General features: G+C 42.3%; 1 protein-coding gene across 1 annotated transcript; it reads right to left on the reverse strand.

The window, feature by feature from the left end:
- Positions 1–830: 830 nt before the first annotated feature.
- PRMT6 (protein arginine methyltransferase 6) lies at positions 831–3,462 on the reverse strand. Its single transcript, XM_038541169.1, has one exon. The coding sequence runs from the start codon at positions 3,420–3,422 to the stop codon at positions 2,292–2,294; it is 1,131 nt and encodes a 376-aa protein (XP_038397097.1). The 5' UTR covers positions 3,423–3,462; the 3' UTR covers positions 831–2,291.
- Positions 3,463–27,130: the final 23,668 nt, after the last annotated feature.

Consider the following 27,130-nt stretch of genomic DNA (forward strand, 5'->3'; position numbering starts at 1 on the left):
GGTTTGCATAGTTTTCTGTAATTACAACAGCTAGGAATCACTGAGATCTTACTGTGTACCAGGCACTATGTGCTTGCGTGTATCAACTACATGTATTTACTCTATTCCCCGTATTACGCGTATCACATTTCTATGGAGCAGGTGTGATCGTTAAACCCTTTGCATGAGAGCACTGGAGACAAACAGAGGTTAAGTATTTTGCCCAAGGTCACACAGTTCCAGTGGTGGAGTCTAGGCTCCAGCAGGATCTGTCTGGCTTTTAACGATATGCTATGGTGCCTCTTGACTAATCGCTCTTATAGCTATATTTTTATGAGAATTCATTTTTCTTTTGGGAAACACTAACGAGGATATTAAAGCTTACTTGCCTCATTATGAAATACCGACTTTTTGCTTCTGTAATTACTGGGTTTTAACTGGTGTTCTCTTTACATGCTTATACTAGTGATGAGAACTCCATAGTATCTGCACATTTATAAAAGGGATTTCAAAAACTGGAATTCAGAATGTTTTTGTTTGCCCACATAGCAAATGGATTGTTACAGGAAGTCAAAAAAAGCATCAGAAATCTACCCAAAATCATACATTAGTATTGTAAATAAACGTTCATCTTATATAGTTGACCCTAAAAAATAAAAAGGACTTATTTTATACCTCCAGCTTAAATCAGGCCTACTTTACTATGACTGCACCATTTACACAGACTGTTAACTATCAAAACGGTGACAACTATCACTGTCATTGCTTGGATCTTGGCAAGTCATTGATTTTGTATGTTTCCTCTCCTAATGGAAGATCTCATGTGTTAACACCACATTTTAGCAAATTGGTTATAATACTTCAGTACTTTAATATGTGATGAATAAAGGAGAAAACTCATTTACAATAAACAAAACTATACTGAATTACTTCAAAGACCACTTCTCACACCTGTTTTCTATCAGCATACAAAAGCCACCAGTATGAAGAAAAAACATACATTAAGCATAAACTATCCTGAAGCTATATTCCGAAAGGGTTGTAACACTTAAGAACTGACGATATTAAGTAGGCAAAAGCATTATTAAGTCGCAGTACACAAGACTTCTTACTTCATCTATAAAAATAGAATGCCAATGTTTTATTTGCCACAGGGATAAGGAGGGAAACATCCGTGAAATAAATTTGATAACATGACTCACACTTCATCACAAATGATTTTCCGAAATTCACAACTTTCACATTTGGCTGAGCTAAAAAGAAAAAAAAAAAAGAACTCAACAACACTAAAAAAAGGAAATTTCAATTGATGTAAGTAGGCCAGATCACATGATCTCCCCAAGTGAGAGTTTAAGTGAGTGCATTTCTCTAGCTGGGAAAAGATTTTCCTTAATTTAAAGAGCCTAAAGAATTTACCCAATATGATGAACAAACCCCTTGGGTCAGGTTCAGAAAGCCTTCTGCCAACTGGTTTAATAAAAGTCACACAAAACTTTATTATGTAACATACACGAAACATTGCCTTGGTTAAATCTTAATAGTAAAATCAAGAATAAAAAAAAACCCGTACTACTTCACTTTCAGATGTTTCTCTCCTAAATGTACCTTGTTGATGTTGGGGGGGGGGGGGGGTATGCTGCACAATTATATATGGCCTATTTTACTCAAAAAGGAGAAATGTGTTCGACTTTAGCACCCTATGGAAGTAGTTAAGTGTAAGAACAGGATAATTCAAACTGCTTCCTCACTCTCCTCCCTCTCATTACCAGAAGCAAAAGTTTATTTAAAAAAACAAGGAGGAAGAAGCACTGAAGCCTAGAGGCACCTAGGAAAGGAGGGAATTTCGAGAACGAAAGAATATGGCTCTGGAGAGATAATATTTAAGTCATAGTGGAAATTTATGGAGTCTAGGTAAACCCCGTTAGCCTTCTCCCTGGCTTCAGGTTTGGGTGGGAGACATCAGGGATGTGCACGGAGCCTTCCTCTGTGTTTGGCTTCCTTCCCGCGAAACAAAAGAAACAGAAATACAAGTGCTTGGTACCACATGCTTTTTGAGGCCCAGTAATAAACAAGCTGTTTCCATCGTTGGGGGCCTCGGGGTTCACTTTTTAAATAAATATCGCCGGGAGAACCTCCTGGGAGGAGGAGACTCCAGTCCGCCTGCCTCCCGGGAACCGGGCGCGGGGAGGGCGCGGGGAGGCGCTGCGCCCACCTGCGCGCCGGGCTCCGCCGCGGCTCCGGCCCCCTGCACCCCGCCCCGCAGGCCGGCCGCCTGGGGCTGGGGGTGGGGGCGGCGGAGGAGGAGGCCGCGCTCAGTCCTCCATGGCAAAGTCTTTGGTCTTTTCCTCCTGGTCGCCCACTTTGTAGCGCAGCAGCACGCGCAGGAGGCGGTGGTTGTCCCGGGAGGGCAGCAGCGTGATCTCTCCGGAAATGTCCGTGTCCTGCTCCACCGGCACCGGCTCGTTCAGGTAGAGCAGCGCTTGCTTCCAGTGCGTGACCGGGTGGAAGGGCGAGGTGGACAGCACCAGGGGCTTCTCCGCGTCCCCGCCGGGGAAGGTCACCTGGAACCAGACGGCGAAGCCGTGCATGGGCGCCGAGCCGTAGCAGCTGAAGCGGAAGCGGCCGCCCACGCCGGCCTCCAGCTCCTGCTCCAGGCCGCTGCGGGCCAGCTCCAGCCGCGCGAAGCAGTGCGGCCGCGCCAGCACGTCCTCCCCGGACAGGCCCTGCACCACGATCTCCGAGTGGCCCATGAGGCAGCGCGTGGCGAAGCTCTCCAGGCAGCTCATGTCCACGCCGTAGAGCTGCTTCACCTGGCTCCAGAAGCCCAGGCGCAGCTCCAGCATCTGGTCGCTGACGGGCGCCACGAAGAGCTCGGCGGACGCCGGCAGCAGCAGGCCGCCCTCCTTGAGCCAGCGGGCCCGCGCGTGCAGCACGGAGCGCAGCATGGACTCGTGCAGCAGCCCGTAGCCCATCCACTCGCTCACGATGGCGTCCACCTGCTCGGGCAGCTCCACCGTCTCCACCGGCCCCGGCAGCACGTGCACGCGGTCCTCCAGCCCGTTGAGCCGCACCACGTCGCGGGCCTGCTGCCAGATGGCGCTGGCCTCCACGGCGTACACGCGCCGGGCGCCCGCCTGCACGCAGAAGAGGCTGAGGATGCCGGTGCCCGCGCCCACGTCCAGCACCGTCTTGCCCCGCAGCCCGGCCCAGTTCCGCAGGATGCCCAGGCGGTAGGCGTCGGTGCGGACGCGGTCCGCGATCATCTCCTCGTGCACCGAGATGTCCGCGTAGCACTCGTAGTACAGCTGGTCCCGCTCCCGCCGCGCCCTCCGGGGTCGCGGCGGGGCCGCCTCCGGCGCTCCGCCATCTTCCTCCTCACTTCCCTCCCCTCCTCCGCCGCCGCCGCCCCCCGACTCAAGCTTTCTTTTCTTGGGCTGCGACATCTTGGCGGCCCCGGCCGACTCCCGGCGGGCCTTGCGCGGCTCCGCGCGGGCTCCGGGCAGCGGGGGCTTCTGGGACTTGTAGTGCCGGCTGGCACCGCCCACTATCCGGGGGAGAAGCCCGGAGCGCGGCCCCGCGCTGGCAGCCCTGCCGCCCCCGCCGCCCCGCGGAGCCGGGGGGGTGGGTCGGCGCCGCGCGCCCGAGTTCCGCGAGCCTCTCTCCCTCAGCCCCTCCGTTGCCCTCTGCCTCCGCCCGCTCTGAAGCCCGCCGCGCCCCGAGGTGAGGGGCGGTGCGCACGGTGTGAGCGCCACGAAGAAAGCCCTGCGGGTGGGAACCGGCCCTGGGCCGCGAGGAGACCCCGGGCCACGGAAGGGCCGCGCTGCCAGCCCCTGGCGGCGGGAGCCCCTGCAGTCGGGTCGCGCCCCGCCGGGCGACGCCGCCGCTCCCCAGGCCGCAGCGCGGGGACGCGAGGTGACGGGGACGCGAGGTGACGGGGCGGGCGCCGCTGGAGCTCCACGGCTCCGTCCTCCCTCCCTTGTTCGGGTTTTCTCTTTTAAAGACCCTATTTATCCGTTGGTGAGACACGCGGCGGAGGGAGCGGCCGAAGGCGGCGCTGGGCCGCGGAGCCCCCGGAGCCCCCGGAGCCCCCGGAGCCCCCGGGCTGCCCGCCTGCCTCGCGGTTGCTTCCCCGCGTGGTCGTTGGCGTGGACGAGGTATTTTTCCTCTTCCGTTTCCCTTTCAGTCAACTGTCAGGGGTTCATTTCTTCCCTCCCTGTTGTTCACGATACAAATAAAATACACTTTGAAGTATGTGCGGTGTCCGTGGGAGCGTCTGTGTTCCCAGCACTGTGCGAATAAACTTCTCTCCCAGCAAAAAAAAAAAAAAAAAAAAAAAAAAAAAAGACATTGAAGAAAGTTGACTTTATTTTCTGGTAGCCTCGGATTATGTCCATTGAACCGACGGGCCTGTATTCCGTATTTGGGGACTAAAGTCCCTTCACCCCTTTCTTCCCTCTGTTAATCTCTCGTTTAATGGAATAGGTTTATTGACCCGACATCCTCAGCTGTACTTGGAGGGCTCTCTTGCTCCTCAGTACAGTCAGCTGTAGCTTTCACAAAATACCTGTGCCTCTGTCTCACCTCAAACTAATTAAGTCAGAACCACTTCACGGGAGCCCCGCGCATGAAGTTTTAAAAGCTCCCTGGGGAATCTGAATGTGCGGCCAGAGTAAGAACCACTGTGTCTCCCTAAAATGATCTTAGTTAAATCTTGCTTCATTATTTTCATCGGGTAAATTATCTTTTTTTTTTCCCCCCCCCCCAGTGGCCTGGGCTCAACCATTTAAGGCTAAAAGTCTTCAAAACAGTTTGTCTTTCTGCCCAGTTTGATTCCTTGTTTTAAGGAAACAGGTGCAGAGCAGGCTGTGAGATTAGAGTCCTAAGTAAATGCGATCGCTTTAATACGTCACCTCTAAGCTGCTACTTAGGGCACTCCTCTCCCATTCTTTCCTCTCTCAAAATCTCCTCCTTCCCCTTTTAAATGCACTCACTCCTCCAACCTGTTTTCAATTCACTTACTTATGGTCCCTTTTAAGAGAATTCTGAATATGTTTTGTTGGTTCTACTTCCAGAATATATCTTGAGTCCATCTTCTTTTCTCCTCCACTGCCAGCACCCTAGTCTAACCTTCCATCTTTGCTTGCCTGGAAATCAGTCTCCTAAGACATGGCTTAGCTTCTAATCATGCCCCTATCTATTCTGTTGTCCACGTAGCTATAAGAATGAGCTTTAAAAAACCCAAGTTAGACCAAGCCATTCTCCACTAACTTCCCATTCTAGGTACTGAAACAATCTAGTAGCGTCAAGTAGCTTCCCATCTCATCTCATGCTACTCTTCCCAGCTCCTCAGGCTCAAGATATGCTGGTCTTCCTGGCTCATGTCTTCACTTATGCTCTTCTAGGGCCTGGAACATTTTTTTTTTTTTTTCCCCTTAGTACTTGACTTCAGGGGCTTTCTTTCATCCATTAGGTCTCTGCAAAAATATTACCTTCTGAGAAGGGCCCTCCTTCGCTACTTTAAATATATTGTTTTCTGATACTGTTTATTTCTTTCATAGCTTTTACAATTTCTGTGTTTACTTGCGTATCTATTGTTTTGTAAAATATAAACTCCAAGAAGCTTGGACTTTTGTTTCCCCACTATTGTAGTTTCCTAGCCTAGAACAGATCCTGACGCACAGAGTGATCAGTAAATAGTCTTCAAGGAAGAGTGTTGTGGAAACACTGAAATAGCTATTCACAGGGGAAGAAGAAGAGTTTTGTTTTTTGCAGTTCAGTATAACAATTTGACTCTAGTAAACTCTGAGAGAAATCCAGATACAGATTGATTTTAGGATGCTCCTAGATATGAGAGTTGTTTTATTTTCAAACACTCTTAACCTTTCTAGACAGAATAATGGTAAGCACTAGACATTATGCCCAAAGTAAAGAAGAAATGCCCTGTGGCACTTTCCCTTCCTGCGCCTTGGCTTGGTATATAGAGAGATTTCTTTACTCCTCTTTTCTGCCGCACTGAGTTGCTTTAAGTAGGAAAGGACTTTAAATCATAGTCCTCCTCTAAGGAGTGTAGCTTCAGCAAACCACGTGGATGGGAGAAGAATTGGAGCTCAGCTGTCAGGGCATTCTTTGTGTTTCCATTTCAGTAATCTACTCACCACATCCATTTGATGCTCAAACCCCATGTTTTTCTTTTTTTTTTTTCTTTTTTTTTTTTTTAAACTCCATGTTTTTCAAACAACTGTATCTTGAAATTGACTTGATACATCTTCACCAGCATTAAGCAAAAGGAAATAGAAAATATCAAATACATAAAATGAGTAAAAGGTGAGTATTATTTCCATACTCACTGGTTTCAGTCAAGTATACTGTATATGTTTTTCTTGCTTGCTCTAGGTTATGGTTCCAAAGTTTGACATCCACAGCTTGCTGTTCTCTAAAAGCACTGTGAATTTGTATGTTTCTGTAACTTTGTTCTGGGTTTGTCCTCTCCCTGGCTTGTATTTTTGGATAATGCTCAAATGTTACTATTTATTTGTAGCTTTTTCAACCAGTCTGTGACTGACAACACTTACATGTAATTCTTTTTTTCACTTATCCCCTTTGTACCACAGCCACTTACCTATCTGGCCTTTCCATGCCAGGTGGTGGATATTTGAAAACCAAGATCTTGTATTTTTCACTTTTATATTGAGAATCTACTGCATTGTGGTGGAATCAGCATCATTCCCACGTTCCTGATTGTTGGTCCTGAGTGCACGTGGGATCATAGATGCGTTTTGTATGACTGGGAGAACCATGATTTTCTACATCATGCACGTTTATGTATTTATTTATTCAATAAATATCCTGGGCTTCTACTCTGCACTAAACATTGTAGAAACAGAGGATATAAACAAAAAAACAAAAATCTCTACCTTCACAGAGCTTTTAGTTTTGTTATTAGGATGTTATTTATCACTCCTATGTTGCCTTATTTAAGCGAATTATTAGGTCACTTTTAATTCTCAGCTCTCTCCCCTGTATTATTTTATCTTGAGTTTGCTGATGAAATTGCCTCCCACAAATGCTTGTTTCAAATTCCTTCCCTCTTTAATGTGAAGGCCTGTTTAAAAATGTATTTTAAAGCTTTGTATTAAAGTTGAAGGTAGTTCCTTCAGGATTTCAAGAAGTCATTGTAATTCTCAAAGTGTGTGTTGGGGAAGGGTAAGGGAGCAATGACATAAAAAACGTTATAAATATCTCTTTGATATGAATATTCATTAAGTGATGTAGTTCTTACCATTCTGTAGTTACTTGGAAGCTGTCAGCGTAGAAAGGAGCACTTCTACCTAAGAAAAAAAAAAGAAAGAAAAAGAAATCCTTTGTAGAAAATGAAGGCAAAAGGTGGTGGTTTTTATATTTAAACAAATTGGAACATCAAACATAAAAAGCCTACATATGTGTTATTCTCTTGATGTATAGAGTGTCTTTCCATGGTGTATTGGCCCAGCTATTCAACCTACTACTAAAACAGACGAATAGCAAATTTACAGCTCCCTGATGATATTATTGTGAGAAGTCTAATTCTTTTTAAAAAGGTTTGTATTGAATTGTTTAGGTAGTCACAACAAAGATATTATGAACTTAATCCATAATTATTAATTTGGCTTAAACTTATTGAGCCCTCTTAAAATACAGAATGCGGTCCCTTAACAGATTCAAGTACAAATATTGGTTATGACATTTTAACAACTTCTATTATAAATCATGCCACTATAATGGAAACAGTACTAAAATCCCGGGAATGTAAATTATAATATGGGAGAAGTAACATATTAGTACATCTCTGAGATTAGCATTTGCTCAAGTGCCACAGGAATAATGAGAATAGCTTAATGAACATTTAATAAGATCTTCCTCTCTCTCTTTTTTCTTTAAAGAAAACCTTTAATATGAAGGAAAGTCAACCAGTTGCTTCAACCAGATGCTTATGATCTCATAGCATTTTGCTACTGAGGACATTTCAAGTACAGAGACGTAGATGTAGTCACTGTAGACCTGTGATTCCCAAAGTGTGGTTTCTAGATCCACAGTGTTAGCATCACCTGGGAAATTGTTGGAATCACACAAGCATGAACCTCACTCTCTATGTAAAGATTTAGAAACTCCTGGGCTAGGGGTCTGTCTGCCTTGTTCCAACGGCCCTTCAGGTAATTCTGGTGCATGCTGAAATTTGTGAAGGATCACATCAGACAATTTGAAGTGTATCAGAACCAGGGTGAGGCCAGGTGGAGTATATGGGCTGGAAGGCCTATTATTTTTTATTTTTTCCTATTGCTGTGTAACAAATGACTACAAATTTAGCAGCTTAAAGCACCAAACTTTCTTTCTTTTCTTTTCTTTTCTTTTTTTTTTTTTTTTTTAATCTCGTAATGTCCGTAGGTCAGGAGTTGAGGGATGGCTTCCCTGGGTCCTCTGCAAGGCTGTAATCACAATATTCAGCCTGGCCTGCATTCCTTTTTTGGAGCTTGGGGTTCTCTACCAAGCTCACATGCTTGGCAGAAGGCAGTTTCTTGCTGAGGTAGGACTGAGGTTTTCCTCCTCTTCCTGATTCTCATGTAGGGACTACTTTCAGCTTGTGGAGGCTTCTGGCCCCGGCTCTCTCACAACCTGACAGCTTACTTCTTCGAGGCCAGCGGAGGAAGCTTTCTGACCTTGGGGAGGGCCCTAGTCCAAATCATTCTCTTATTCCCACCCCCCATCTTCCTTAGACCGAAAATCAACCGATTGGGGACTTCAATCAGGGAAACAAATACTTTCAGCTGGAGAAAACGAGTCAGCATAAAGAGACAGTGGGTGTGTTCCTACTGAAGCTTCATGAATATTGTGAAATGTCTGCAAATCAGCCTATGTCTCAGAGAACTAGGGGTGTGGCTCCTGGCATGTGGAGATGACTGCACCAAATAGATCAGAAACAAAGTTCTGAACAAGCTGTGACCCTATCTGAGCAGAAAATTTTAACGCAGCTAGCTGCACAGGTTACCCGCACAGGTTACCTGTCATGTTTGAGTTTCTGAACCCTGCTATGTGAAGCAGCACACTCCAAATAGTGGCTACTTTGCTAGTCTGGGTCCAAGAAGTGAATATTCTGAGAATGAAGCCACGCAGAGCTGAGCCTAAGTGAACCCAGGAGTTCCAGTCAACCAGGGTTCACGTTCTATGACCCCCTCCAACAATTGGGAGCTCCTGAGAGTGGAAACAGACTGCTTTTCCTTTCCTGGAGCCCAGCACAGTGCAAAGTATGTGGAAGAAGCACAGCAATGTTAAGTGAATAAACCAAGATTCTTAAATATAGTCAGTCTACTATAGCATAACTAACAATCCCCACATCACAAGTCTTCTCAATAAAACACATGTAGAGATTAGGTAAAATGTATCATGCTTTCTTCCTTTGGTGTATAGAAATAGAGTAGCTGCAGAACCCAGATGGAAGAAATGAGAAGCTCAGTTACCTTCGCTATGTGAGGTCATTCATAGGAAGAGCATAGCATATACCGTAGTGGCTTTAGAGGTAACAGAATCGAATCCTATACAGCAATTCGAAATGAAGGAGTGACAGTTACATGCAACACATGGATCCATTTCAACACACATAATGTAGAGCAAAAGAATCTAGACCCAAAACAAGGCTATATAGCCTTTTTTCTTTCTTTCTTTTTTTTTTTTTTTTTTGCCTATTTTCTGATTTCTAAATGGGGCTAATGATAACGCCAACTGCATAGGTTTTGTGAAGACTGAATTGTCTCTGGCACATAGAAAGCACGAAATAAATGTTAATCACCATCAAATAATTAATATGATTACATGTATGTTGCTCAACTAGACACTTTGGGGGTATACGGGGAACTGGTTCCTGACTATAAGTAGTTTATAATCCAGTAGAAAAGAAATAAGAAATGAATATAGCAGCTATGTGCCTTGGTTTCCCAAATTGTGAAAATATGGGTAATAATACACATCCCATAGATTTTGAGAATTAGAAATTATTCCCTAAAATCTAAATGCCATCAAAACAGAGATTTTTATCTGTTTTGTTTACCCCTACATTTATGATACAGACTATCAGGTGTTCAGTAAATATTTGTTGTATTAATTAATTAATTAATAATGCATATAAAACATTTTGGCAATGCCTACCACATGCTAAACACAATATGTTTTAGCTATTATTAGGTACTTAATACATAACATGAAAATAAAATAATTTATATAAAGTAGAAAATAGTAAGAGTCAAAAGAGCTGTACAGGAAAAAATAACACTACAAAACTCCCAGTAAGAATGATTATCTCCATCTCAGAGGATCTGTACAACAGCAGAAACCTGGTTAAACAAATTATGGTATATTCCTACAATGAAATACTATAAAATAAGGCAATGAAAATGAGAAAATACTACTACATATAGTCACTTGGATGAATCTCACAACCATGATGGTGAGCAAAAAATATTAGACATGAAAAAAAAAAAAAGAAATTAGACATGAGGGAACACTTAGCACATGATCACATGTTTCTGAAGCTCACAAACCAGGTCACTGAATCTTCTTATGGCATTATCAGGGTACACACCTTCAGGAAAGAGGAAAAGTATAGGATGGGAGGGACACAGGGACACCTCTGGCGCTGGTTGTGTTTTAGTCTTGACGTGGGTAGTGGTCCTATAATGATAATTCATTCTGTACGTATATCTGTATATGTCAGTTTTGTTTTTGCTGTAGCAACAACCCCAATATCTCAGTAGCTCACCACAACAAAAGTTTTTTGTTCCTTGTTTCCACGAGATGGGACTTGCAAACTAGTAGGTTCTCCTGGGTTCGCTTAGGCTCAGCTCTGCTTGGCTTCATTCTCAGAGTATTCACTTATTTGCAGACATTTCACAATATTTATGAAGCTCAGGTGACACTTGAGCTGCATTAGGGTAATCAGAGGCTTCTTACCCCTTCTTGTCCTTAGAATGTGTATTCGGCCCACGATCCCCAAAGCTGGAGCTACTTCCGAATGCAGTCTTGAGAGAGTAATGAGTGGCTGAGACCATCTGGACTACATGCAACTGAACTCAGTTAAGTCCTCTATAAACTCAGAAGATCCTGGCAGGTGAGTACAGAGGTATACTAGTCTTGTGATTGCCCACTAGCCTTGCTCAGAGGTTCCCTTGCTTATCAAACCTGTCAACAACCAGGCTGGAGCAGTCTACTTCTTTCTTCAATCTCTCCTTAAAGCCTCTGTGAATGGGGACCAGTTTCAGATTTTACTCAAGAAGCTTCTAAATTTTTGAACCAACAAATGCAAGCCAGCCAAGAAACCTAGAGAAGTGAATCTTGGGCAAGAGATATCTCAAGTTGGCCATCACCATCACACGGTGGTGTGTATGTTAGATGCTTCTGGACCTCCGTATGAGCACAGGGATGCCTTCAAAATGCCTGCTGGTTTGATGCGCCTGTCTGAGGAACTACAGATAGTGCACTGTGGCAAAGACGGAAAGAGAGTGGTTGCTGCAGTGGACTGGCCTCTCCTGTGGGCAGTTTGGCTGGCTAGCAATGACAAACTCGAGACAGAAGCCAAGTTAGAAATCTGAACAAAGAGCTTAGATTAAAAAAGGACATGTGAGTGTCCATTACTCAGCTTCAGGGCTGGCAGACAGGTGGGAGAGCAGGATAATAAGTTGGAGAACTTAGTGTGCTATTTACCAAAGCGAGGAGGGTGCGGGCTGCTGTGAATTAAGGTCTAAGCTCTTGTGACAAAGCCTGATTGGGACACTAAGAGGTGGAATCCCTGAGAAACTAAGGAGAGGGAAGAAGAGGATGTGATTGACAGTAAAACAGACAGAATGTTCCATACCATCTGACCCCTAATACAAACACAATAGCACAGCACAGCCAAAACAACCCCAGCCAGCAGGGCAGCCCCCAATTTAGGATACAATCATGATGAAAGAATATACTCCCACTGAGTTTATTGATTTAGCTGCCAAGTCCCAGCAAAAGGCCAGGGCAAGTGTTCCAGCATAGTTAGTGTGGCTATGGGATGTGTGTGTGCGGGGGTGATGACAGTTCTCTGACCAGGTAGGAGGCACAGAAAATGAGCAACATCACCACACAGCTGCCTTCTGGCAGCACCTGCATGGTGCTCAGGTGTTCAAGGTCCTCAGTCTGTTATAGATTGGATTAGTCTGCAAGAGACCTGACCCATTAAGGGGGATGTCTCTGGGCAAATGGAATGCTAGACATCTTTAGAGGAGGTGCAACAAAGTTTTAGGAAGTCAGGAATGAGACAGGCCATCTGCCTTTGAAGTATCTGATCGGACCACATTTGCTGCAGGAATGGAAGCCGATATAGTCCAGTCTGAACCCAGGACCTGGGATGGGATGCTGATATCCATGCTATCCTATCATGGGATAGAATATTTTTGATGTTAAGCAATCCACTGCTGATCTGGAGAGTGCCAACAAATCTCAGGAAAGTACCAGTTAGGGGAAGGACTTGAGACAGAGATGGAACTTGAAAAACCAAAGGCTATCCCAGTCAGCTGTAAAGATCCTATAAAAGTAAACTGGAAGCAAATGTGGTTTGACCTCCTGGCTGCTGGGACTCCACCTGAAAAGGTAGACTGACAACCCAATGCTGCGTTGGCCAGCCTGTAAAAAACCTTAAAACCTGAACAGTTCAAACCTGTTCCTCCCCTACCATCCCCAATGCCCCCATCTGCTCCAGAAGAGGCCTTAGGGGTATAGTCCTCTTTGGCATGGGTGCCTCTCACCCCAAATATAAGATGCAGTCCAATATTGCCTCTAGGTGAGGCCATTGTGGGGCGGGGCGGGGCGGTGGTGATCAGAGGCCTCATATTGGGTTCACCATTCACTGATCCCCCAGAAATAAACAAAAGGTGAGGGCTCTGGTTGACACTGCGACCAAATGTACTCTAATACATGGTAATTCTTTGAAGTTTTCTGGCCCCTTTGTGGTTACAGAGATAAATGGTTATGTCAGGAAGTTCCCTTTAACAATGCAAAGTTAGGCATTCCCTCCCCGACCAAATATGAGGCTATAATGTCTCAAATACTAGAGAACATGTTGGGCAATAGTATTCCACAAGATCTGCAAACCTCTATCAGTGAAATCTACCTTTGGGTTAGAGTCATTAAGCCAGTGCTGAAGAGAAAAACCAACTAGGGACTCATAAGTCTACTGCCCCTGGGAAGAATGGTAACTGTCAAATGATATACATCGCCCCAGGGCCTAAGGAAATAGGAGAAACTATCAAAAAACTGTACCCCAAGTGGGTACTCTGCACTCTGCCTATAGGACTTTCAATAGCCCCGTATGGCCAATGAAAAGTCGGACTATGGACTACTGAGAACTGAACAAGCTAGTGCCTCCCATCCATGAAGTTGTGCCCAACATTGCCACCATCAGAGGTACTTGGCTGTGGTCCTAGGAGTACACCATGTTGTACTGGACTTAACAAATACTATGTTCATGATACCCCTGGCTGATGAATCACAAGATCAGTTTGCCTTCACATGGGAAGGACAACAATGGACTTTTCTTTTTCTTTTTCCTTTTTTTTTTTTTTTTTTAAGATTTATTTATTTATTTGAGAGAGGGAGAGAATGTGCTCACAAGGAGGAGGGGTAGAGGGAGAAGGAGAGAGAATGTCAAGCAGCCCCATATGCAGCTGGCTGAGTGCAGAGCCACATGTGAGGCTTGAATTCACGACACCAAGATCAGGATCTGAGCTGAAACCAAGAGTCAGATGCCTAACCCACTGCACCACCTAAGTGCCCTAACAGTGGACCTTTCAGATGCTTTCCCAGGTCAACCTATAGAGCCTCATAATGTCATGAGAAATATCCCTGTTCTCTTTCTCCACATCAATAAAATAGGACCATTGCACTGATGGTATAGTGTTAACACATGAAGACTTAGCTTTGCCATAGGACATTGTGCAGACTCTGCTGGAACATCTGGGAGGGAGAAGATAGGCCATGAAATCAAAAAAGTTCAAGGCTAAGGCACCACCATGAAGTTTTTAGGAATCATATGATCAGGTAAGATATGCATTGTCCGGAAACTGTGATTGATGACGTGCACGCCTACCCAACCCCTGTGAGCACAAAAGATATCCAAGCCTTTGAAGGGATTTGGAGGTTTGGAGGGACTTTTATTTTCCACCTGGTATAGTGTCGCCATCCCTCATACCACTTGGTAAAGAAGTAGCATATGTGGGACTGGTGGTCAGAGCAGCAAGCAGGCTTTGGGAAGACAAAAATACTGATAAAACAGATTAAAGCTCTGAGCATCCCCCAAGTAGGGCTACCATTTGAGTTAGATATGTCTGTGATTCTGGAAGACATGGGCTTGGCACCGTGACAGAGGCAATCGAAGGAGAGAGTACTCCTAAGATTTTAGTCCCAGCTCTGAAAAGGGGCAGAAAACTGATATACTCCCATAGAGCAGCAGCTCCTGGTGGTGTACACAGCATTCCTCCAGGTAGATCCTCTCACAAAGTAACAGCATATCATGGTGAGAACTTCCTTCCTATCAAGGGGTGGATTAAAAATATGTTCCATCAACCCATCTCTGTCATGGCTCAAACTTCCATGTAGACTAAATGACAAGCCCATTTACAGAAGAGGAGCACTTTGTGCACCACTGTGACTAGAAACTCGGGTGATACTGGGCTCCATAGAGTGTGTAGATTCTCCACATGTCCCACGAATTACCTCTGGTGGGCCTGTGTAGCCATAGAAAGGAGGAGGGGAAATTCTGACTGATTGGTACAGATGGATCTAGTCAGGCATCTGGATAGAAACAGGACCAGACCACAGCAGCCTGTGGGCTCAAGTCAGAGCCATTTGGCTGTTGATCACTCATAAGCCCTGGCCATTAACCCTTTGCACAGACAGTTAGGCTATTCTAACTCTATGGCTTAGATAGTGGGAAGCTAAAGGATAGATGACCATGAATAAGCCCTTGGGGCGTCAGCTTGTATGGGAAGAAGATTTGGGTCTGCCTGACCCAGGTTCTTAGAACCTGAAGCAGTCCTCACAATTTTCTTATATCCTGACTCATAAAGTGCTGACTTCCCCTAGCAATCAGGATGCTGATGGCCCAGCTCAGTACAAGTTCTAGCAACTGATCCTTCAATAGACAGCAGGTTGGGTGCAGAGAAAGAGTGGCTACTGTAGTGCCTGGGTGAAATGACATATTGCTAGGGATGCTGGATTGCCCTTAAAATACAGTGACTTGGTAAACGCAATAACAGCACATCCCATGTGTTCTAAACAGTGCCCAAGACAACTGCCAATGAGTCTGGGATTACCTACTGAAGTTTTCAACTTGTGAGGGATTGGCAAATGGAATATATTGGTGCCCTTACTCTGAGTGAGGGTTCCAAACACGCTTTGGTTTGTGTGGACACTATTTGGGCTAACCCAAGCTTCTCCTCTCCCCATGCAGACCAGGCTGTTCCCATTAAGGGATTAGACAGCCCAAGTACCATTTGTGGATATCCTCATCAAATAGACCATGACTGAGGGTCACATTTCAAAGGTCATAGTATGTAATACTGGGCAAAAGACATTGAATGGAGGTTCCATCTCCCCTCTAACCTGTAAACAGTAGGGATGGTAGAAAGGACAAATGGAATATTAGAGCAGCAGAGTAAATTACTAACAGGTAAAACCACATTAGCTGGGTGGATTAAAGTACTGCTCCAAGTTACAATACATTTGAATGCTTAACCAAAAGGGCCTGTTGCCTCATGTGTCAGAATGTGGACCCGTGCCAAGGCATCCAACAATGTAAAGGTATGGAAGTCTCAGGAAACATCCATTGCCCAGACCCTCACCAACGATCAACATGCTATGCTGCTGGGAACACCACACCCTATGATGCCTAGGAAAGGCATTGTCTACTGGAATTTTCAATGGTATATCCCACCAGGATGGATGAGATACTTTGTATCCTTGGGTGAGGGGGAACTATTCAATTTCCAATCCTGCTGTCTGGCTGCAAGCTAGATGGGACATGCACCACTGAAAGAGGGGAGAAGGTAGGGGTCCTGGTCTGGCAAATCCCACCCCCACTCTGTCTTCTCATGACTGCCAGTGCTGCCTTCTCCAGCCACCATGTGTATGGTATGTACAACTAGATCAAACTCCTAAAGCTGCAGCCATATGAACATCTAAAAATATCAGGCCACAAGTATAATTCTTAGAGAAGATGAAGACCTTCCCATACTATTTCCTACTAAATATCTGCCTTTTTGACCTTTGACTTCTTTTGCCCTTGTGGTATCTGGGCATGAGCTGGGTACCAATGGAAATACCTTTCTGCAGTGGGCCCACTCATATGCCTGGCAAAGGAATCCATACAACTGTTGGATATGTGGAAAAGACGCTCCTCTCTAGTTTTTTGGGATTGCCATGGTGGGTATCACCACTCGATGGAAGGGATTAGAGGATCCTGAAGCAGTACATTAAGGAAGAATAAACTAGATTAGTACTCTTAATCCAGCTGATACCACCAATACTGATGCAGAATCCTGGCCTGTGGCTATCAGTAACACGGTGTAGGCATTCTTTTTTCTGTCACTCATACTTTACAGGCAGCCCATCAAATTGCTAAGGAGAGTCCTAAAAATACCACCAGTGGAGCCATGGGTAGCTAGTCATATTTGGAATGAGTTAGCATGGCTTACCTTGATTATGGACCTTGGAGCACCTGGACCCCACTATGTTGGAAACAGAAGAATCATTCTAAATATAACTAACCTAATTGTACCAGGAATATGGGGATGGATATCACTGGAACTTTGTAGTCATTCTGTTACATTAAAGAGTAGTGATGAGTTTGGCACTGATTGGTCACACTGTCTGGGTATTTATTGGGTAGCCTTCACTGTGACCCCATGGATGTGTGACACAAATCTTTGGCCATGGTTTCCACCTGGCTGGTTGGTCACTGCAACCTAGGTTTTCCCTGAGCACAGAGGAGAATCTGCCCCATGGTAGTGAAAATTGCCAACTTCCCTCTCTCAAGGCCAGATGAGCATGTTCTGTTTTCCAGATTATACCATATTCTGGTATAATCATTTGGCTGCCATCTTTGTCCCCTCCAATGACCCGGAAGACCAATACACAGAAGCCCTTATCACATTCACCCAACAAAGCCTGTCTTTCCTGAACACTGAAATGTCTTTTTTTTTTTTTTTTTTTTTTAAGATTTTATTTGAGAGAGAGAGAGAGACAGAGAGTGGGCCAGAGAGAGAACATGAGTAGGAGGCCAGAGGAAGAGGGAGAAGCAGACTCCCTACTGAGTAAGAAACCCAGGGTGGGAATCAGTCCCATGACTCAAGAGATCATGACCTGAGCTGAAGGCAAATGCTTAACCAACTGAGCCACTCAGGTGCCCTGAACGCTGAAACGTCTTTAGTGAGAAAAGCTGTCTTCCAAAGTAGGATGGTTTTGGATGTTACTACTGCCTTGCAAAGAAGCACCACAGGTGCATGGATAAATACCATTATCTAAGAAGAAGGTTGTGGGTTCATATCTGATGAGTCTGCTAATGTGTCATCTTTGTTAAAACATATGTGGATACAGTGAACACCCTGAGTGATCCTATCCCCAGTCTAGGAGACTTAGTAAATCAATGGTTCAGATCATGGGGCTCTTGATGGAAAAAGTTGTCCCTGATTTGGGAGATCATTGTCCTCTTAATCTGTGTTTTCTCTTGTGTGTGACTGTACTGCTGCTGTGGGATCTGCCTCTGTGCAGCCAGCTGGGTACCGAAGGAGCCACCTCCATGCTAATGAAACCCCTTCCTCCCTGCTCAGGGGACACTGCAGAAGATGGAGGCACATAAGATTCTAAGAGCCATTCTAGAGGAGTGGAGTATGGGAGAAGGTCATTGAGAGGAGATGACTGCTGATTGACCAGGGAGCTGGACCTTGACAATGGGAGTCTCCTACCTCTTCCTGTCTTTGGAATGCTCCATTCCGCCCACCCGATCCCATAGTTGGAGCCATTTTGAAAGGATAGATCCTTGAGCAATATGTTGTTGAGAGCATCTGGAGGGTACAGATGAAGGAACCTAGTTAAGGCCTCTATAGAAACTTTCAACATTTTGGCTAGCAGGTGAGGAGATCTACTCGTTTTCCAGCGGCGCAAGACAAGCTTTGTAAGTTCCCTTGCTTGTTACACCTGCCACCCATCTGGAGTGGCCGGCCTATTTCTTCGGTCTCTTAGCCCTCCACGAACGAGGGCCGATTTCAGATTTGAGCCGATTTCAGATTTCACCTGAAAAGCTCCCAAGGGTGCAAACCAACAACAATACAAAGAGCTCATAATCCACTTTGCAGTCCTTTAACCCAGGCTTATCTACGGTTTGCAAATGATGCTGAGTGCCTTTCTCAAAAACATGAGGATAATTCTTGCATTATCCCAATATCTTTCCTACCTGGCTCTGCAGATATTTAATTTTCACTGTACTTTGCTGATGTTTTGAGGAACTATTGTGTTGCTCTTCTGATGATTAACTGTTCTCTGCTTAGTGTTACATGCCTCAGATTATCATTGGATAGTGTAATGACCATACTTAAGAATTCATTTAATTTTCACTTTCATGTATATTAAAGCCCTTTGTAAAGTGCTATGAAATGACAATATAATTGTTACTGTTGTTACTATGGAGCTTATGCTTTCTCAGCATAGTCAACATGAGGAAATACTTGGATAATTGAATCCATTGCTTGTTTTTAAAATGCCCATTGACTTGAAGACTTTTTCCAAGGACAGGAAGCAAAATTTAACACAGGCTTCTAGGCTTCTCTTTATATTCTCAAGTATGGTTTACAGCCTCAAGCATGGTTGTCCTTTCTGACAGAACTACCTTTTATCTTCTTTTTACAAGATAAGATTGATCTATTTTTTAAGCTAATACACCACTGGCTTTATATCCTTGTTGCAGGCTTTGGGAATAGGTTAAAGCCTCTTTGTGTTGCATTATTTACTGTGCAGCTACATTCAAAAATACAATGAATACACTGAAATTAATAACTCTAGAAGGGTGCAAAGTGATAGTATTCATACTCAATTACAGAGATGATCTGTTACATTAATATAATAGTGATGCTATTTGAATGTAATATGGTGCAGAATAATAAAGACTAACAGAAGTTTCAGTTTTTGAGTTTAGGAAAAAAAAAAGATAAATGGCTAGCAGACCTGGTTAATAGCTCAAATGCACAGGCTATAAGCTCTTATTTCAATATCAACTCTTAACAGAGGACACCAGGCAAATGAACTTGAATATCCATTTGATTTCTAGCTTCTTAAAAACTGAAATAAGCTTTTATATACTTTGGAAAGAATTACTAGCAAAAAAGGATAAGAGGGTGGGTTTTAATGGAGGTAATCCTCTAAGAAATTACTCCTTAGCAATTAGAAATACAGAAAAGCAAGATAAACTTGAAATAAGCCTGATAAATCCTATCTTACTCATTGTCTTCATTTAATAGGTACTTTCGATCTGGATTAAACTGTGCTCTCAGTAGTTACTCTGAGAAATCCTATTCTTTATATATTTTCCTTCTCCTGTCTTCTTACAGAACTAATAATTATCTTCTCAGTTACAAATTATGAATGAAGTCACTGGAAGCAATTATTGGGTGGAGTCCTTGGATTAAGATCATGGATCTCTAATGAGGCTTCATGTTCTATGAATGGTGATTCTCAGACCTGCCTGAGAACCAGGATCACCTGTGCAACTTGTGAGAACTACACATGCCTGGGTCTCCCATAGATTTTGAGTCTATAAATCTGGGAGGAGCCACGACAAAATGGTTTATGATACATGAACAGGATTGAGAATCCTCACCATTTTTGGTTCAAAGTACATTTTGTAAAGAAGTGAGAATTAAAAAAGTTAAATATGCTTAAACATTCATTTGACTTTATATTATTCTATATATTTTATCATATGATTAATTTTTATTATCCAAGTCTACCTATACACTGTGTAAACATAAGAAAATGCAAAAGCAAAAGGAACAAAATAACTTCAAATATGACCACTTTTAATATTCTAAAGCATCAAATGGACATTGAAAGTATAATTCTAGTACTAGAGTATTTGACTTTGCAATTGAAGCAAAAATCCAAGGGTGCTCCACAGAGTTGTTTTTCTGGTGTATTAGGTATTATTTGTTCAAATCAGTGTTTTCTACTGAAGGGAGGATCTCTTACATCCTTTCTTCTTCTACCCAAATATTTTTCTGTTCCCCCCCCTCAAGGAATTTGCATATATGAGTTTAGCCAAAGCTAATAATGGACTTTTAGAATTACCAGTTCTGGGGACATAGCAAAACAGGTGATGGTGGTTTATTCATCCATTCATTTATCCATTCAACAAACATTTATCGAGCACCTACTCATATCCCTGACACTCAGGTATGTGTTAGTGAGGTTCAGTCCCTTCCCTGGAGAAACTTCACACTCTAGTATGGGATATAGACACAGACAAATATTATGGTATATTGTTTATTTGCTATGAAAGATGTAAGTATAAGTTAAGTTTAGGGATAAGGGATATGGGATAAGGGATATCTAAATCAGAATGGAGAGTCAGGATGAATATAAAGAAGGGATATGAAAACAGGGCATCAGAGCTAGAAGACACTCATCTATGGCCATTTGCTGACTTTGGAAATCTTTATCAAGGGGTATGGATGTCTTTACTTAACTCTATTTATTGCCTGGAGAGGAGACCATGAAGCTCTTTGATCTCTGATGTTCTTTTTTTTTTTTTTTTTTTTTTTGTAGTATTTTGCTTTCTTTCTCATAGATGCATTATCTTTTACTGTATTTCCAGGCTCTTAGCAATATTTTGAATATTTCTTTTCCCTGTGTAGTTTCTGTTTCTTCAGAGAAGCATTTTTATTGTTGTTTGTTTTGGTCCCTCTCTTTCAAGTTAGAGATCAGATCGTTCTAAGAAAGCTCTTGCAATCTCCTTCTGGATGGAGATATAGAGATGCGACTTTCAACTTCTGTGAAGTGCAGGGGTAAGAACACTGGCGTCTCAGGAGTCACCATGTCAACATTTACTGGAGAGAAATGGTCTCCCAGCTAACCTGGTTTGATAATAGTGGGATAACTGGTTCATCAATGTTCATATTTTGGCTTTATTTTCTCCTATACCTCAGGCAGGGGCAGCGGTGGGGGTCGGGGGGGCAGGGGTGAAGTTGCAGGGTATACATTGGGTCACTTCCCACTTGCCCCATTACCTACTTTGCAATTTGCCTTCCTTGGTCAGCTGTCAGTTACCATCAGTCAGGTAGTTACTTTCTGGCTTCAAAATGTTTGTTACTTTTCTCTAACTCTTCTGTTCTCTTTGTCATTGTAACCTTGTGTCTTAAAACGAATAAAACAGCACCATTATGGGACACCTGGGTGGCTCAGCAGTGTCTGCCTTTGGCTCAGAGTGTGATCCTGGAGACCTGGGGTCGAGTCCCTGCATTGGGCTCTTTGCAGGGAACCTGCTTCTGCCTGTGTGTCTGCCTCTCTCTCTGTCTCTCGTGAATAAATAAATAAAATCTTAAAAAAAAAAAAAAACCCAAAACAGCACCATTATGATGTGGTTTCAGACTGGGGAGAAAGTAAATTCCTGTGGTCTGTCTGCCCTTTGACCTGCACCTAAATGCCTTGCTTTTGTAGGATCCTATGCTAAGAATTTAGCTAATAACAATTTTAGGAAACAAGTATTATTATTGTATTACTTTTGCAGATGAGGGAACTAAATTTCAGAGCGATTAAATGGCCAAAGACCTAACAAATAGTAGAGCTCTGTCGGCCAAGTGGCTCTCAGATCTATGGAGTGGTTCACATGGGATTGTAGGATAGCTTTGAGGCACTGCTATCACGGACAAGGTCCTTCTGCCACTTATCAGGGTTAACCCTGATCCCAAACCCACTCTGGGGATTATGACAGTCAGGACCCCTGAAGGGAAGGTTGAACATAGAATGCAATTAGAGAGGCCCTGTTCTATAGAGAGCTTTTATCAGCTCTTTCATCACTATGGATCGGACTGTTTTCTGACATAAATTCTTTCTTTTAGGAGTTTGACGAAGTTTGCATTTTGATGATCTATTTTAGTATTTTGCTAATTATGAAATGCAGGCCACCTGCTTTCAAAAGAAGGCGCTGGAATGGAGAATAATAGAGATGTAAATATGGTGCCTTTTATGGGCAAAAGCAGATTTTTTAGCAGCATGTTTTAAAAAATTAGAAATTTAACAGCTGTTTTGGAAAATAAGTGAAATGCTTCCGTACTGCTGAATAATATGCACAGGTAATTAATTTTAAAGTAAAACTGTGGCCTCATTTGACTGTATTAGCATCACTAAATTAATAAACTAATCTTATCTGTCAAATTATTGTCTAGATTCTAAACCCCTGCTCACTAAAACCAAATTTTTAAATGAAAGTGAATATAAATTTACAAGACCAGTTTTCTTTCTTTTTTTTTTTTTTTTTTTTTTAGAGATTGATTGATTTGAAAGAGAGCAAGTACATCTGTGCTTGTTGGGGAGGGAGGGAGTAGGAGGAGAGAAACTCATGCAGACTCCCCACTGAGTGGGGGGCCCCATGCAGGGCTCAGTCCCATGACCCTGACATTATGACCTGAGCTAAAATCAAGAGTCTGATGCTTAATTGACTAAGATACCCAGGCATCCCAAGAAGCCGAATTTTCTTAGGTAGTTTGTGAAGGGATCTTATAGTTTTATGTATATAACTGGTATGGAAGGGATTATACATTACTTTTTCTGTAAATGATCAGGAATAAGAAGAGTTATAAAATGAGATTTTGGGGGATATAATATTTGTACATTGGAGGTTGAAGTTTGGAATAGAAAACATTTTTATGTATAGATGGTCCTCAACTTATGATGGTTGAACTTATGAGTTTTTACTTTACAATGGTGCAAAAGTGGTAGGCATTCAGTAGAAATCACACTTCAAATTTTGAATTTTGATCTTTTCCCAGACTAGCAATGTGCCCTATAATACTCTTGTGATGGTGGGCAGCAGCAGCCACAGCTTCCAGCCAGCCACATGATCATAAGGGTAAACAACACTGACAACCGATCATGTTGCCACACACAGAATGGTTATTCTATTTCTCACTTTCAGTACAGCATTCAATAAATTACATTACATATTCATCACTTTATTATCAAATAGGCTTTGTGTAAAGTGATTTTGCTTAATTGTAGGTCAATGTAAAAGTATTCCAAGCACATTTAAGGTAGGCTACGTTAAGCTGTGATGTTTGGTAGGTTAGGTGTATTAAATGCACTTTTGACATATGATTTTTTTTTTGACTTATGAAGAACTTATCAGAATGCAACCCCATTGTAAGTTGAAGAAACTCTGTACACCAAATTTAAAATATGAAAGACTAGGGGTGCCTGGCTGGCTCAGATGTTTGGGCGTCTTCCTTCAGCTCGATCCTCAGGGTCCTGGGATTGAGCCCCATGTCAGGCTCTCTGGTCAGTGGGGAGCCTGCCTTCCCTCTCTATCTGCCTTCCTCCTTTTGTTCTCTTTCTTTCTCTCTCTCTAAAAACATTTTAAAAAATACAAAGAATAAAAAGAGATAATTGAAAAATCTTATCTCTTCCTACAGGGCTTCCATAATTTCCATGCAAACTTCTTATCCAGCAAGCAGTTCACCTTGGCTTCTGTGGAAAGAAGATTTTTGTCTTCCTCCCAAGTTTACCTGTTGAAGTCCTAACCCCTGATGCAAAGGTATTTGGAGATGGGGTCTTCTGGAAGTATTAGGGTTACATTAATTAATTAGGGTGGGGAAGATCTCATGATGGGCTTAGTGGCCTTGCAAGAAGAAAGAGAGACAGACAGATGGCTATCTCTCCCTCATGTGAGGTTACAGCCAGAATGTGGTGATTTGCAAGTGAAGACAAGAGCTCTAACCAGAATCTGACCATGCTGTTACCCTGATCTCAGCCTCTCAGCTGCCAGAACTATGAAGAAAAATTACTGTATTTAAGTCATCCAGCCCATGGTACTCTATTATGACAGCCCAAACTGGCCAATAGACCCCTCAACTTTGCTTTCTGTCTTGTTCTAAGATTCCCATGTTCTCAGTGTAAAATATACCCCGTGGAACCTGAAAAACTTGCTCCTCTCAACACCTGGTAACCCTCTATGTCCCAAATTTGAAAGAAAGGTTGGAAATCCAGATTTTTTTATATGAAATTGCATAGAACTTTTTTTTTTTGAAATTGCCTAATACTTCTAATATTGATATAGCATTCTATAATATATTTCTAAGCCAGTCTACTCACAAACAGCAAATTTACAAATGTTGTTTCTCTCTCTCTCTCTCTCTCTCTCTCTCTATATATATATATATATATACACACATATATATATATCTTATCTCCTAAACTCCTTGAAGGGTATGATGTCTTATTTTTATTCTCTGATTCCTAGGGTTGAAAATGATTGGTAATCAAATGTTCTTGTTGATGCTGAATCTACTTGCTCTTTCTCTGATCCCTCTCCTCTTTAGACAAAACATTCCCAATTACATTCATTCCTCCATTCTTTTTAAATAACTTTTTTAAAAAATTAATTTGATTATCCTTTGATTTCTCAGATTTTGGTAAAATTGATTTTAGTGGAGCCATAATGGACCACTTTTTGACGATCAACTTTTGGACCCAAAGGTGGGAGCATTGGCATTGAGACTTCTTTTCACATGAGGGCCTTAAATTGTATATAGAAAGGAATCAAGAGATGCTAAATATAAGGATGTTTTTTTCCCCAATTCTACATTTTCCTTCTATTTTCATCACCCACTATCTTGATTGATATTTCAACAGTAATGCTGTGTTACTGCTCTGTGGTCCAATTTCTCTTGCTCTCAGTGGGAAGGCTTCTCTTTTATTTATCTATTTGTTCCTATTATGGAGAAATTAAGCTTTAAGTGGCTATACACCTGTTTATTCATTCTGCAAGTGGTATTGCTCATTGTCAGTGGTTGTTTTTGATGCTAATACTGCTTCTTGCCTTGTTTTATTTAGAGTCCTGACATGTTTGCTGGCCTACAATAGCTAATAAATAACAATAATGAATTCTTTACAGGTTCTTGTTCCTCCCTCACCACAATCTTCCTGGAGTCAAAATGGAGAAATGTTTTTTCCTCTCTGGTTTCATATTTGATATCTACAAAGTGTTCAATCAAGGTGTTTACATAATGAAGTTAGTTGGCATTTCAATGATGTAGTACTGATATGATTTTCTTATGAGCTATTTCTATGAGCTGCAACTATGTTTCATCACTTGATTTTTAGGTAATATGTTTTTGTGGCTCAAAAATAACATAAAAAATGCAAAAAAATACACAGGAAAAGTTTTACTGCTACCTTTTCCTTTCCTTTGCCCAATCCCTACCTTCCAACTCCATAGGTAAAACTTTTATTAATTTTTGATGTATTCTTCCAGTTTTTGTTTATATACATGAAAGTAAATACAAATGCTAATAGTCTCCTTTCTCTGTTTTTTAAACATAAGATACCATTGTTCTACTTCTTTCACATTTCACCTAACATTACATCTTGGAGCTTTTGTCATATTGAAATATAAACCTACCATATTGTTTTATACGGTTGAATAGTATTTCATTTGATGGAGATGCCAGTGGTGCATCTCCACTTGATGCAAATGACTTAAGTCATTTACTTAAGTAAAGCCCTACTGATAAACATTTGTTTTGTTTCTAGGATTTTACTAGGACAAATCATATTACAAAAAAAAACAAAACAAAACCCTCTTACACACCTCATGTCACACGTATGCAAATAGATTTCTATAGGATAAATTCCCCGAAGTGGTAATAACTAGGTCCAAGGGTCTGTGCATTTGTGATTTTGTCAGATACTGGGCAATTGCCTCCCGAGCTGTACCAATTTATGCTTTCAGCAACAGTGTGAGAGAGTGCTATTATAACACTCACCTATAGAAAGCTTTATCAAGCTTTTGGATTTTATCAGTTTGTTGGGTAAGTGTAGTATCCCAGGACTGATTTAATTTGCATTAGGAGAGTAGTTGGACTTTTCCTATGGTTAAAGCCATGATTATTTCCATTTATGTGTGACCTGTATGTTCATAACCTTTATGTATTTTTCTGTTGGGTTGTCATATTTGTTAGACAAGGATTAACATTTATCTGTAATATAAAAGTAAAGTAGTTTTTTTGGTGGTTTGAGTTTTTTCTTGGCTTATGGCCTTTTGCTGTGCAAAAGGTTGTTTTTTTGTTTTGTTTTGTTTTGCTTATTTTTTACATTTTAATTCATTCAAATGTATTTACCTTTTGTGGATTTAGGGTTTTGAGATACAATAGAAAGTCCTTTCATACGCAACCCTTGTCCTCCCATCCTCAGCCTAATGCAAAATTTTCTTCTAGTATTTTATAATTTCAGTTTTTTAACATTTAAATTTTTGTTTCATTGGTTCTCCATTCATTGATCAAATATTTACCAAGTGTCTCTCATGTACTACGATCTATTTTAAGTACTTGGGATGTATCAGTGATCAAAACAGACAAATATCCTTGCCTTTGCAGAGTTTGCATTCCAGTGGAAGGAGGTTGATAACAACAAAAGAAGTAAATTATATAGTATTGTCAGAAAGTGATGAATGCTATTAAAATTAAAATAGATATAATCTGTTAAGAGGAACTGGAATATCCAGTGCCAGATATAAGTTGCAATTTAAAATAAAGTAATTGAGGGGCACCTGGGTGGCTCAATTGATTAAGCATCTGCCTTTGGCTCAGGTCATGATCTCAGGTCTTGCATCCCGGATCAAGTGCCATGTTGGGCTCCCCGCTCAGCTGGGAGACTGCTTCTCCTTCTTTCTGCCTCCTTCCCTGCCCCCTCCTCATGCTTGCTCTCTCTCTATCAAATGGATAGATAAAATCAGATAAAAACTCTACAGTCATAAATAAATAAATAAATAAATAATAAAGTAATTGGTGCCTCATTGAGAAGGTATCATCTGAGCAAAGTGAGGAAGGGAAGTGAATAACTT

Source organism: Canis lupus, chromosome 6 (assembly GCF_011100685.1).
Source record: "Canis lupus familiaris isolate Mischka breed German Shepherd chromosome 6, alternate assembly UU_Cfam_GSD_1.0, whole genome shotgun sequence".
Taxonomy (NCBI): Eukaryota; Metazoa; Chordata; class Mammalia; order Carnivora; family Canidae; genus Canis; species Canis lupus.

Bases quoted from the DNA above. Each gene is read 5' to 3' on its own strand.
- PRMT6 (XM_038541169.1), bottom strand. From the start codon at position 3,422: ATGTCGCAGCCCAAGAAAAGAAAGCTTGAGTCGGGGGGCGGCGGCGGC.